The sequence below is a fragment of the Orbicella franksi genome, chromosome 10, assembly GCF_964199315.1.
Source record: "Orbicella franksi chromosome 10, jaOrbFran1.1, whole genome shotgun sequence".
In the NCBI taxonomy this organism is placed as follows: domain Eukaryota; kingdom Metazoa; phylum Cnidaria; class Anthozoa; order Scleractinia; family Merulinidae; genus Orbicella; species Orbicella franksi.
This window is the reverse complement of record NC_138154.1, coordinates 20,868,972-20,882,081: the sequence shown is the minus strand read 5'-3', so window position 1 is coordinate 20,882,081 and position 13,110 is coordinate 20,868,972. Positions and strand designations below refer to the sequence as shown.

Here is a 13,110-nt window from a genome sequence, read left to right as displayed (position 1 = left end):
AAGAAATGCATTGCAAGTAATGGACCTTAAGCATGGTGCTGTAAGTGATTTAGGTAAGTAAGCAAGAAAGTGAGTGATTGAGTGAGTAAATTAGTGAGTGAGTGAGTGAGTGAGTGAGTGAGTACGTAAGTAGTTAAGCACGTTAATATGTACCGTAACCAATCAGGAGGCCGTACATATCATTAAAAATGGCGAAAAAGGGCTCTCGACCAATCAGATTGCAGCATTTTGCTCATTAGCATAAAAGGCGCGAAATACCGTTATTTTCTGAACACTTCGGTGTGTCCAGCAGTCTTTTGCACTATGTCATGCGCATGTCCAAATAAGGCGTCGACCAATGCCTGAAATCGAGGTTGTGACGCACGTGTTCAAATAAGGCGATAGACAGGAAATGAGTTTTTTTAACAATTGATTTTTTATTGATTTTTTACAGGAAGTGAAAAAATTTACACTGGTTAGTATCCGTATGGATACGACTTGTAGGTGTCTTTGTCTACGACGCGTTTGTCGAAGACGAGTCCGTAGCGTTTGGTGTGTGTGATGACTTTGATATGTTTGGTGGCTGGGTTTCTGTAGAAGAAGTTTGGGTTGTCGACGGGGATGTTGCGTCGTTCACCGTTCTCAAGAGGTTGTTCGAGTTCGTCGAGTAGATTTTGTTTCATGACGTCATAGTTGAGTTGACGTGATCCTCGTACATTGAGGGAGAAGCCACGCACCTTACAGCAGACTTTGCCTTGGTGAGTTTTGTACCCGTAATTCTTGGGTCCGGCGGAGGTGAAATCGATGATGTAATCACCGTCGTCGAGCTCGTTGGTCATCTCTCCGAGGTAATCGCCTAGCGGGACATCGGCTTGACCCGGTTTGTGTGAGTAGATGACGGAATCGGTGTCAAAGTAGAGGACTTGTTGTTTTAACAGTTCCAGGTAACTGTATAATTTGAGTCGAGCCCAACAGGTGGTGAAAGCGGCGATGAAGATGTTGACTTTTCCGTTGTCGGGTGTATTCTCTTTGAGCTCGGAGTAGACGACTTCTAGGGCTTCGTCGTTGGCGATTCTGACTTGATTTACGTTGTGAAAGTGAGTGGAGACGAGTTCGAAGAGGTGGTGTGCGGTGTAGACGACTTCTGTGGTGGGTTTGTGTAGGTTTTCACCGAACTTGCCCCAGAAGGAGTTGAGCATGAGTTTGGCAGTGGCTTTGCGTCCGGGATTTTTCTGGATCATGTCCGGATCGAGGGCGATGCCTTCTTTCTGTCGGTATTGGTGCACGTACCGTCTCTTGTCTAGGGGGGTGTGGCACCAGTTCGGGTAGCCGGCGGATTCCTGCTTGATTTTTAGCCAGGTGTTCACGTAATCGGCAAAGAGTCCCGTACGGCGTTGTCTTTCAGGGAAGTGGTAGACTTCGTGGATCTTGATGATCGTGTATCCCATGGCAACGGCTTTCTCGATTTCGGGGGTGCACCAGGTCCCTCGTAGCGTGCGTTGCTCGGCCGTGTGAGAGCATTGTTGTGATTTCTCGTGGAGTGGTTTTTTCATTTCGTCTTCCACGCACGATCGGCAGAGTGGGAAGATGAGTTTTTTCTCGTGCCGAAAAGGTAGAACGGGATGGTAAAGTCCGCGAGGTGGTAGAATGTCCACTTTGGCCTTACCGAAGTAGTGACGGATGTCTTGGTCGTCGGGATTGACGATGATTTGTGGATGTCCTATGGGGTATTTACTTCCCTTGTTGACCCACGGGTAGAGTGACGTCACGTCGATGTACTTGATTTGCTCTCCTTGAGCCACGACGGCCTCGTGATGCAGTTTGACAGCGTTCGTGCGTCCCCCGAAGAAAGCGTCTCGGGGTTCGAGCGGTTGGACGATTTCGAATGTGGATAGAAACTGTCTGAGAGCAGGGTTGGTTTTGACTTCTTGGTTCCACTCGCATTCCCACTTGACGCTGAGCTGGTAACCTTGACGACGGAGAAGGTCGTGTTTGCGGAGTGTGGCCTCGTGGACTTCCTGCATGGTGCGATCGGCGTGATGGATGGGATATCGGTTGCGTTGTCGCGGGAAACAGTTAGGACATCCGTGCCATAGACATCCGTGGAATTCGTAGACGGTCCGAGTGATCGGATCGTATCCGTCCACGAGATGATTGTCTAGTCGGACTTCGCCGCCGTTTCGTACCGTGAGGATACGATCGCCTTGACCCGTGCGTGGTAACGAGTGTTCTTGCCAGGCTAGCCATTTCAGGGCTTCGATGGACTGATTGGATCGAGCGCCGTGCCATCCTCGCGGGGGTCTGGAGGCGATGGTGTCGAACGGGACTTGTTTCTTGCGCCAGAATCGATGGCAGGCGGAGGCGATGGTGAGGCATTTCTCCATGGGGTCGAAGTCGGCTTTTTGTTGGAATTCTTGCCGGAACTTTCGACAGCCCGCTTTGAGGAGTTTAACGTCCGACTCGCAGTAGGCTTCCATTTCTTCCTTTAGTACGAAATGGTAGTTGTTGTCGACTTTCTCTTGGTACCACTGTTCGAACTCTTCTTTCTTTTTGGCGGACATGCCGTCGGGATCGTACATGTCTCTCGGTGGCATGCGACCTTCGTACGATTGGTTTTCTCGGGTGTTGAATTTGTGTGGGAAGAATCCCTTGTGTAGTTCGGTGATTCCGAAGGTGGCAGGAAAGTTGGCCAGAGGGAACGGGAGAAAACAGAGGGAATCTTTGAAAGTCAGTCTGTCGGATTTCAGCGACAGTATCTTGGTGCCGACGGTGATTTGGTCGGTGACTTCTCGATGGTTGGCGTAACAGTGTTGCAGGATGAACATCCCGTCGTAGCCTTTGAGATTGTGAAAGATGGCGATGACTTCACGATCCTTACCGTCCCGGTCGACGGCGAGACCTTCGAGGTGATTGAACAACTCGTAGGTGCAATCGTCGCCGTAGAAGGAGTGAAATATATCGTCATCGTCGCTTTCCAGGCAGAGTAGAATGGGTGTCTGATTCCCGTTCTCGTCGGTGATGGCTTCGTAGTCGCAGTACACCTGAAGGGGTGGGTCTTTGTCTACCCAGACGGTCGTCTGGTCTGGATCGTCGGGTCTGGGTTCATCGAAGGGTCGCCCTTCGACTTGATTGCGGGGAACGCGTATCCTTTTGGGCTCGTCTTCGCGTGCGGGGATGCGTTGGATGTAACATCGGTGTGTAGGCAGATGGACTCGTTTTTCGCAGATGCTACATTCACCCCATTCGCACTTGTGACGATGACATATTCCTCGCTTGTCCTTGCGTTTAGCGTCGTAGACTTGGCAACACTTCTCGCACTTTTTGTGAGTGTCGCAGGTGGAGTATTCGTCGCCCCTCGGGACTTGTCGGTGAGCCTCGTGGCATCGGTCACCGAAGAATTTTCTGTTACACCGTGAACAGATCATGGTGGGTTCGGGAAACTTGCCTGGCGCTAGGGGTCGTTTTTTCTCGAGGAAATCGGCGCAGTCTCTTCGTTTGCAGGCGGTGCACCATTTACCGAGGCAGGGATGGTTGTGAAAGTCGTTGTGATCGTAGCCTCGATTGCATTCGTCGCAGAAGTAGGATCGACTGAGGAATCCGTGGAACGAACTGCATCCGTGGTAGTGATCGTCTTCTTTGATGAGACGTATGATCTTGGTCGAGGGTACGGGTCCTGCGTAGATGAGCATGTGGGGTGGATCGATGGATATGACTTTGAGCTGGTAACCGGGTAAGGCGGCCTGAAACTTTTGCAGCTCGGGAATACCACAGGGTCCTTCGGGAACGTCGGCTCGACGGTGGAGGTCTTTGGCCAATCGCTCTTGGACGGGACGACCCTGTAGGAGATTGCGGTAATCACGGTCACGCGTATTTCCGTTCGCGTCTACTCGGGCTTTCATGGTGACGATGGCTCGTGCGCAGCAGAGGGTGTCTTTGTTTTTGACCGTCACGATCGACCGTTTGACGATTCCCCGCACGGCGGCGCAACTCGGCCTGTATCGTTTTTTTCCACTGCCTGGACCTGGGGTACGTATGAAAGTGGTTTCCATGGTAAACGTGTCGTCGGGGGTGAATTCTTCGTTGGAGTTGAGTTTGGACGCGAGAGACTGGAGATAAACGGTTAGTCTTTCACCCCCATCTTCGAATTCTCGCACTGTGAAGGTGGTGGACTGAAAGGCGTGCGTGAAGGCACGGGACTGCATGGTGAAATGGACCGTGGAGTTGGGTGTCAGGGTAGGATCCTGAGCGATTTGTTGCTCGATGGATCGTTGAAGGGCCCGAGTCAATTCTTGGCCTAGATTGTCCTCGCGAGTCGCGTCTCTGTGTTGTCTGAACGTGGCTTCGAATCGTTGTTTGTGGAGGACGTTTCTCCAGTGACGTCGAGCGCCTACGGGTCTTAAGTCGAAGTCTAGGAGGGGTCTTGTATTGTTACCACCACCTCCGGTTTGGATCATCACTCGGTCGTCGAAGGGGAAGGCTTCGTCGTAGGTCCGTCTGTTCTGTAAAAAGGACATGAACGAGACAAAATGTTTCGAACATTGCTTTTAATAAATGTAGTCTAGTAACATTCTATGGGGTAAGGTGAATAACGTATACTTAACACCCCATACACGGTAATAGGCTCGATCTAACCCTAACCCTAACAATACGGTTCTTATACTGCTGTATTGGTCTACGTAGGTTCCGTACACGCGCATTTTCCTATTTCCATTTCGTGGGCATATCCGTTCAACCACTTTGATTGGGCCTAGGTCCCATGCTGCTTTGACCTTGGCGAAGGTGCGTATCTCTTTACAAAGCTCTCGCCTGATTTGACGTTCGCGCGCCTCGACGAGAGCCTGGGCCTCTCGTAAATGGAGAATGTAAGTCTGCACCTCGGGAGGTAACCAATCCCAGTAATTCTATGAAAAAGATTAGGGTTAGAGTTCTAAAGATGACTTTCTTACATGGGGTACACGTCATACTCACTGCTTCATATTGATCCATAAGTTGGTTCATCTCTTCATCGGTCACTGATTCATATTGATCCATCTGTTGGTTCATCTCCTCGTCGGTCAGCTCTTGTGCCATGATTTTTTTCCAGCGCTCGATACAAGTCAAAAACTCAGAGTGACTTGAACGGTTCGAACCGATCTTTTTTATACCTACGGTGAAACGGGGTCCAGTCTCCGACCGAGTGGGGGTATAGGGGGTATAGGGGGGTAACCCCCACTCGACCCGCCCCAGTCTCCGACTGAGAGAGGTATAGGGGGTAACCCTCACTCGACCCGCCCCAGTCTCCGACTGAGAGAGGTATAGGGGTAACTCCCACTCGACCCGCCCCAGTCTCCGACTGAGAGAGGTATAGGGGGTAACCCTCACTCGACCCGCCCCCAATCTCCGACTGAGAGAGGTATAGGGGTAACCCCCACTCGACCCGCCCCCAGTCTCCGACTGAGAGAGGTATAGGGGGTAATCCCCACTCAACCCGCCCCCAGTCTCCGACTGAGAAAGGTATAGGGGGTAATCCCCACTCAACCCGCCCCCAGTCTCCGACCGAGAGAGGTATAGGGGGTAATCCCCACTCAACCCGCCCCCAGTCTCCGACCGAGAGAGGTATAGGGGGTAATCCCCACTCAACCCGCCCCCAGTCTCCGACTGAGAAAGGTATAGGGGGTAATCCCCACTCAACCCGCCCCCAGTCTCCGACCGAGTGGGGGGGTATACCCCCCTATCCCCTGGGTCTGGTTAACACGTGACTTGGTTGGGCAGATCTTTATAAGGCGAATCCGCGCCGTCCCCGATCTTCACATGACTAGTTTCACGTGGAATGCTTCAATGTGGCTTACATGACGACGACATTGCGAAATCACTCAAGTCAAGTCAAGTCAAGTCAAGTCAAGTCAAGTCAAGTGCATCATTTCAACGTCCTAAAGGTATTTGAAGTAAATACGAATGTAATTTTACGGTTAGCAAGAAATTTGAAGTAAATACGAATGTAATTTTACGGTTAGCAAGAAATTAGAAGCGAAAATTTTAGGTAAGTGAGCTTGCATGACCTTCGCCATGTGCTACTCAAATTCAAATTCAAATTCAAATTCCCTTCGGACCGCCGTTTTTCCGTTTGCAATCTCAAATAATTCTTGAATTATGTGTCCTGAATCGTTTTTGGGATCGTAGAGCTCAGGAACTTTGGAAAAAAGCTTCGTTTTGTTGAGTAAACACACTTTTCGAAAAGACGCGTAACTCGATTCGAGTTAATATTCAACTGGCTGTTGCCATGGTGACGGAAATGCGAGATTTTTTTTTTTTTTTTTTTGTGATTTTTTTTTGTGATTTTTTTTTTGTGATTTTTTTTTTTTTTTTAGATTACCAAACGTGTAAAAAGAAATGTGAATTAAAAATGGGCGGGGCGAGGTTTCGATCCTCGGACCTCTGGGTTATGAGCCCAACGCGCTTCCACTGCGCCACCCTGCCTTTATTAGAAATAAAAAAATCGGAGTGTGTTTTTTTTTTTTTTTTTTTTTTTTTGTGAAGTTTAATTTATTTAAATTGTTTAAAAATTACTACTAGCTTCCATGAAGGAAAACTTTTTTTCTAGAGAGTATTTTTTATGCTCTTTTAAATGAGATATAGTAGATTATTCTCCTGTAAATATTTGCTGAGATATTAATGAATAATCTTATGACCTTTTCCACACCCATTTTAGAACTTGTATTGACCGTCCATTACGAAAGACCATGCCTGCCAGCTCCACCGAAGCGTTAAAACGAAAGAGAGTGAAAACAAGAGAGATTGTAAGAGAGTGGAAAAAGAAGAATCCTGAGAAAGTTCGAGAACAGAAGAGACGATATCGTGCTCGACGCAAGGACAAGACAAGTATGTACGACATGGCGCGCGATGCACTAAATCGTTGGGAAGGGAAGGGCAACACGCACGATCGGAATGAGATTCTTCAGAGTCTGTTTAGAGCCCGTATTGTGTTGATCGATTTCAGGCCCACCGCAAAAACCCCAGGGCGGAGTAAGAGGAACCCAGAAAGAGCTAGAGAGTACAAAAGAGAGTGGAGGAGGAAAAACCCCGACAAAGTTCGAGAGTACAAACGAGAGTGGAGGAGGAAAAACCCAGAAAAAGCTCGAGAACAAGAAAGAAGACGTTGGGACCGACGCAAGGACAAGAGGCGTGAGGTGAGGAATGAGGATATGTATGATCCGGATGAAATTCTTAGAGGTTTGTTTCCGGGTTGCTCGATAACATCATCATCATCATCATCATCCATCACCACGGCCACTTCTAATGAAAGCGCCATCACCTACGCCTCCACCACGACCGCCGCCGATAAGAGCACAAGCACCACTACTGCATCACTACCACCACCATTTCCACTAAGAGCAGTAACACTAAGATCACCACCACCACAAAGAGCACTACCGTCATCCACCAACACCACAACCGCCGCCTATAAGAGCACAAACACCACTACTGCAACACTACCAGCATCACCCCCACCGCAACGCCGTGGGAGACGATTGTCTTATTCCTCCTCCTCCTCTGACTCTGACTCTGAGCCTGATGAAGGGTTGGTGGCAGAGTTGGAACGCGCGTTAGCGGAACCAGAAGACCCTCCACCGAAACGTCGTGGGAGACGATTGTCTTATTCCTCCTCCTCCTCCTCTGCCTCCAACCCTTCATCAGGCTCAGAGTCAGAGTCAGAGTCAGAAGACCCTGTAAAACGGAGACTTTCCGAAATCAGAAAAAATAGAAAAAAGGCAGAAGAAAATAGAGTGACTCAAATGCAGGAAAGACGGAAACGAATACGAAAAGAACAGGAAATGGAAGAGAGGATCGTAGAAGTGGCTAGGGAGCTGGATCAGATGACATCCATGCTTCACGACATGGGTAGATGGTTCGCGCAGTTCGAGCGCGAAGACACAGTAGAGCAGAACTTGTGTCATCTCCCAGTCTCCAACGACTTTATGGATCAATTGGAACGTTATTTATTTTCGTCTTAAAGAAAAAAAAGAGACTCTTTTTTGAAAAACAACAAAGCGTGTGTAACTTTTAATTACAACAACAATAAAAGGTTTTACAATTTCCAACGTTTCTTGGTTTGCATGATTTTCTTAACAATGCGTTCTGTCATGGTTTTACGTCCGGGTAATTTGTCGATGGCCTGGATCATCTTAGTGTCGGCATCCCATTTGTCCTGTAAGTTCTTGGCCCTGGAATAGTCAATGTCGTGTTGTTTGGCCAGTCGGTCCAGACGGTTGATCCCGGGGTCTCCACGCGCCAGACGTTTCTTCAGTTTGGTACCAGGTCCCATGTACTGATAACCGGGCCAATGAAACTCGATCCCAGTCTTGGCCAACCATTTTTGGATGTCGATCCCATACCCTCGTTGGCGACGGCGACGTCGGGTACTTCTCCTCGGGGGTGGAGGTGCCTTTTTCCTCTTCTTAATCCGAGTCATAGTCCAGTCCCCTTCTCCAGGGGTCTTCGAAATCTTCCCACCCTGCTTGTAACTTTTCTGCGGCTGACAGTTTGGCCTTCTTGTACTTCTTTGCCTTGCCTTTGGGACTGTAACCACCGTCGTCGTAGTCGATACCGAGTGATTTCAGTACACGTCTGGCTCTATCGGAGATGGGTGCTTTTTTCTTGGACGATAGGGGAGTTTTACCTAGCGTGACTGGTTTGGGTGGAATGGTAGGTTTGGGGGTTTTCTTCTCCTTTTTAAAACCTGACGTGGAGGGTATGGGGGTTTTCAGCTCCTTTTTCAGTCCTGTCGTAGAAAGGGGTTGTGGCGGGATGATCACGGGGGCTGCGGCTGGTTGGTTGACTCCCTTGAGGATCTGTTTCAACAGAGTTTCGACGGGTGCGTCGACCATGCCTTCGGGTTCTGTCGTTCCCTGGTACGAGATGGGACCGCTTTTACCCGTCCGTATACGTTTCACCAGTTTCCCTTCCTCAGAGGCGATGGGTTTGGTCATCTTAACGGCCATGCTGTCGGGGATGCGTTTGTCGTTCAGGATGAGATGTTCTTCGGCGGCCAGACGTCCGGCTTTGTTCAACAAGGCATTCTGGCTGATCTTCCCCTTGTAATAATCTTGCAGACGATTGAATTCTTGAACGGGCACCATCATGACTTCGTTCATACCTTCTGACTCAAGGTCGTGTCAGGAAACTCGGACAATTCTCTCAAGGCCGTCTCGTAACAGTCTTGCCAGTACCGTATGGATTCGTCTTTCTTTTCCAACTCGAGTTCGAGACTTTGAACGGTTCGCTTGCCTTTACCGCACTCCCTGCACAACTCGATGCACCCACCGGGCGGCGTGGTATCTCGTTTCGTTTGACAGGTTTGGCAGAAGTCACTGAACTTTAAAGCCATGTATTCTTGATACAGGTCGTGGTACCTCTTGTTCAAGTACTCGTACGAGTCTTTCCATCGGGCTTCGCGACGATTGGCGTCTTGCAACAACTGCACGAGTTTAGGAATGGTATTGTGGGACTCGTCTTCTCTCGGTGGGAAATTGGGTATGACGTCGATCCCCTCCAGCGGGTAACCGTCCTCACTGCGTCCTTTCACCGTACACAACATGCTTTGAAACAACCGTGCAATCCGCTCCAGAACCCCGCTCCGTTTTGGGTGAGGAGATGTTCTCTTCGACGCTTGAGGGAGTTTTTGCGTCTACCCACTTCTCGCAAAACGTTTTTATGTCTTTTCAGTTTCCCATAAGTCGTTGCGTTGATGGGGATCCTCTTTTTCAGCAAATTGAGAACCATCTCGCTGATGGCGTTGATCTGATCTTTGTCGGCGAATTGCAACATCCGTTGACGTTTGTTTCGATTGGCTTCTTTCAGGACGCGCGTCAGGAAAGGACGTTGTCGTCGTAACCGCTTCATCGTGGACTTATGCGTACGAGCGGATTGGTGTACTCTTTTTATCGCTTTCCTCGACGCCTGAAGGCCGTTTGAAAGGGTATCCTGCGTAAGACTCCTTCGATCTTTCCCCTGTTCTTATGGATATGTTTGTTCATTAAACCGAAGGGTCCAGCCAAAGAACCCAAACCCGCTGCTCTCATCATACTCGCCAAATCACCCCCTTTCTGTCTCCTTCTTCGTCTCCTCCTCCTCCGTGCTGTCATGGTGTCGAGTGAGGTGTACGACGCCGATCCTCGTCCTTTTATTTTTTCACATGATGGAGCATCGGAACGATTCGCCACTGCTATCCCACTTCTCACCTCGTCTCATCCGTTCCAACATCCTTTTGGTATGTTTAGCTTCTTGTTTGGCTCTCAGGCTTTCGATGCCTTTGGTGATACCCCAAGCCGCCTTGGGTAAACCCGCCACCACAGTGCCGATCCCTTCTCCCCTTTGGTACCGTCTTCTTTTAGTGGTTTTAGCGGTTTTACGCCTTCTCGAAGACGCTTTCTTTCTCCTCGACCTCTTGGGCATGTTGGTTCTGAATGAAGAGGATGCCCGAGATGTCATTTTTTATAGCGGCACGTGCCTAAATCGTAGGGCGTAGTCTCGAACGTATCGGTCGTACGTGGGAGATGTAAAATCCGTCACCACGTCGTCCAACGTTTGCATCTTGGTCAAAAACCCATCCAATTCCTCCACGCCACCCAAAGCGTAGTTCCTGAGTTCAGTCAACGTCTTTTCGTACGTCGTGTAAGCGAATTGGGCCATGTCCATCTTGAACGAATACTTCTTGAAATCGTTCCATCCTTTCAGTAAGGTGGCGAAAGCCGTCAATCCTACCACCGTGTACCCGTCTTTCCACACGGATCCCAAGACGATACTCACGGCCACCGTCAGTAAGGCCAGTCCGTTGAGAATGGCGTTGCACAATTTGTAGTAACCGAACATCTGCCTTCGACACCACCAATACTTGTGGTAGAAAGCGTACAAGACGTCCAAACGTTTCAGGGAATCCAAATCCACCACGGTGTTGAAAGGTTCATCCAATAAACAGACAGAAGTACTCATGACTCTTCTCTAACCAGTGCCAAACGTAGTCTGACTTTCTGTCGGGACGTTCGATCCTTTTAGCTTGTTGCTTGTATTCCCAGATCTCGTCCTTGAAGGCGGTTTCTACGGATTGGTTCAGGATGTCCTGGACCTGTCGGTAACTGTCGCACTCGTCCGCGATGCGTTTCATGTCTTCGTGATCCATGCTGGTCGCATCCCAGTAAGAGCGAGAGCATCGACATAGATGCAAAAAGTAGGGGAACCACTCGACTTCACTCCTCAACATCTTGATTCGAATGGTTTTTCATCGACGAGGGGGTCGTCTTTTCTTAAGTCTCACAAGTCTTCGGATCGCTCGACCCACGCCCACTCCCACACCACCAATGGCAGCGGCGGTTCCAGCTCGGATGCCTGTTTTCACGGCGCGACCACCCAACGCTTTGGCCAATCCCAAGGCGGCCCCTTTACCAATGGGTAACATCGCAGACAGGGCATTCGCAAGAGCACCGCCCCATTGCTTTCTCCTTTTCTGTCGACGACGGCGTCTTCTCATGGTTGTTGTTCTCAGTTACGTACACTGGTCGAATTGCGTGTGACGGTAGGACGTTGTCCGTTTTTATAGGGGGTCGTAATCGTGTTGGTGGTCGTGATGCCCGCAATGCGACGACCCGCGGCCGTCTGTTGTTGGCGCAAAATCTCTTCCAATTGTTGTTGCATCTGGGCTTGGTCGAGAACATGGTCTCCTTGCCTCCTTCTTCTTCCTCCTCGACCCGATCGAATCGACGAAGGCGGTGTGGAGTCACTACCACTCCCGCCTCCACCTCCGCCTCCGCCTCCACCTCCACCTCCGCCTCTGCCTCTGCCTCTGCCTCTTCCACTACCGCTACCACTAGCGCTACTTCGTCTGCGGCTGCCGGAATCACTGGAGGACGTGGGTGTATTTTGACGTGGGACGCGTCTCGGTCGTTTCCCTCCTCGAACGGCTCGTGCCAAAGGTGTGGACATTGATATCCTGGGTGCCCCGACACCTGCCGTGACATTGGCGCGCGACACCGATCCAGCACTGCCGACACCCACCGTGACGTTGGTCTGCGGTGCACCCGAGCCAGCGGTGCCCACTCCGACGGGCGAGACATTGGGCAGGGGCGGTGTTGCCAGTGACGATCGCGGTGAAGGAGGCGTGTTCAGACTCGTACCCACACCCGCGGCAGGCGGAATCGGAGTACTCGTCCGAGCCGGTGTCCCCCAAGGCGAATAATCTTCCAGAGCCGAGAAGTTGAAATCGTCACTACCATAAGAGCTCATTTTTATCCATGTACCTTTCTCTTTCTATCTTCTTCTCGGCGAGTTCTCGTTGTTTATGAACCAAATAATCGAAACCTTCACCGTTATATGCGTTGATGATGGACCGTACTTGACGGTAACTCTCGCATTCCGTGACCTGTCTCATCGGTTCGTAGTCCAGCTCGTGGGGGTTCATGATGTATTTGAGCCTGTTTTTACACAGGTGAATGAATAGCGGAAACCACTCGACCTCGCTCCTCAACATGACGGGGTTGCAAACTGATGGCATCGGACGAATCCTTCGTCTTTTAACACATGGCTGAGGACACGTTGATCGTCCTGACTGGCTGGATGAAGATCCAATAGCATGTAACCGTAAGGTCGATCGGTGACCTTGCGAAACGTGTCCAACACCTCCTGCCATTGCGTGGGAAACGATTGCAGAAGTAAATTTCGTATCCCCAACTGATCCCGAGGGTTCTTGAAGGCCGCGATGTAATGCGCGTTGCGGGAAATGGTCTTGGCGAATTTTCCGTTGGGGAATAGATCCTGACACAGGTAGATCACCGTGATGTTCCGATGATGCGAATGTTTGGTGAAGAGATCCAACACGCGCTTGTCGTTACCACCCTCGTCCATCAGATCGTCCAAGACCAACACACCCCCTCCAGGAAACCATCGGGGTAACTGTTCGCTGTCGGGGATGCCTTCGTAAAACTTGACTCCACCCTTCTTGAGCTTTTGGAAACCGTCTTGCCACGAGCCGTAGCAGTAATGAATACTCTTCGGTGTCTGTTGGAACAAGTCGCCGTTCTCCAAGAGCAGTTTGGTGGTGAACACCGTCTTGCCGCACCCCGACGGACCCGCTATCAACAAACTCGACGGCGTGTGAAATTG

General features: G+C 50.1%; 2 protein-coding genes and 1 non-coding gene across 4 annotated transcripts; 1 reads left to right on the top strand and 2 right to left on the bottom strand.

Moving 5' to 3' along the window:
* The first annotated feature begins 4,607 nt into the window (after positions 1–4,607).
* Positions 4,608–7,979, top strand: LOC145500865 (uncharacterized). Of its 2 annotated transcripts, none has more exons than XM_081480402.1 (2): positions 4,608–5,161; positions 5,422–7,979. In XM_081480402.1, exon 2 carries the CDS (start codon positions 6,699–6,701, stop codon positions 7,968–7,970), a length of 1,272 nt encoding a protein of 423 aa, XP_081336528.1. In that variant the 5' UTR covers positions 4,608–5,161; positions 5,422–6,698; the 3' UTR covers positions 7,971–7,979. The 2 variants fall into 2 exon arrangements, with proteins under 2 accessions (XP_081336528.1, XP_081336527.1); XM_081480401.1 differs by having other exon boundaries at positions 4,608–5,371.
* Trnam-cau (transfer RNA methionine (anticodon CAU)) lies at positions 6,364–6,435 on the bottom strand. The gene has a single exon. It is a non-coding gene; the product is annotated as a tRNA-Met (tRNA).
* Positions 7,980–10,449: 2,470 nt separating the features above from the next.
* LOC145500866 (uncharacterized) lies at positions 10,450–11,289 on the bottom strand. Its single transcript, XM_081480403.1, has one exon. The coding sequence runs from the start codon at positions 10,945–10,947 to the stop codon at positions 10,450–10,452; it is 498 nt and encodes a 165-aa protein (XP_081336529.1). The 5' UTR covers positions 10,948–11,289.
* Between the last annotated feature and the right edge of the window lie 1,821 nt (positions 11,290–13,110).

Bases quoted from the DNA above. Each gene is read 5' to 3' on its own strand.
- LOC145500866 (XM_081480403.1), bottom strand. From the start codon at position 10,947: ATGAGTACTTCTGTCTGTTTATTGGATGAACCTTTCAACACCGTGGTG.
- LOC145500865 (XM_081480402.1), top strand. From the start codon at position 6,699: ATGCCTGCCAGCTCCACCGAAGCGTTAAAACGAAAGAGAGTGAAAACA.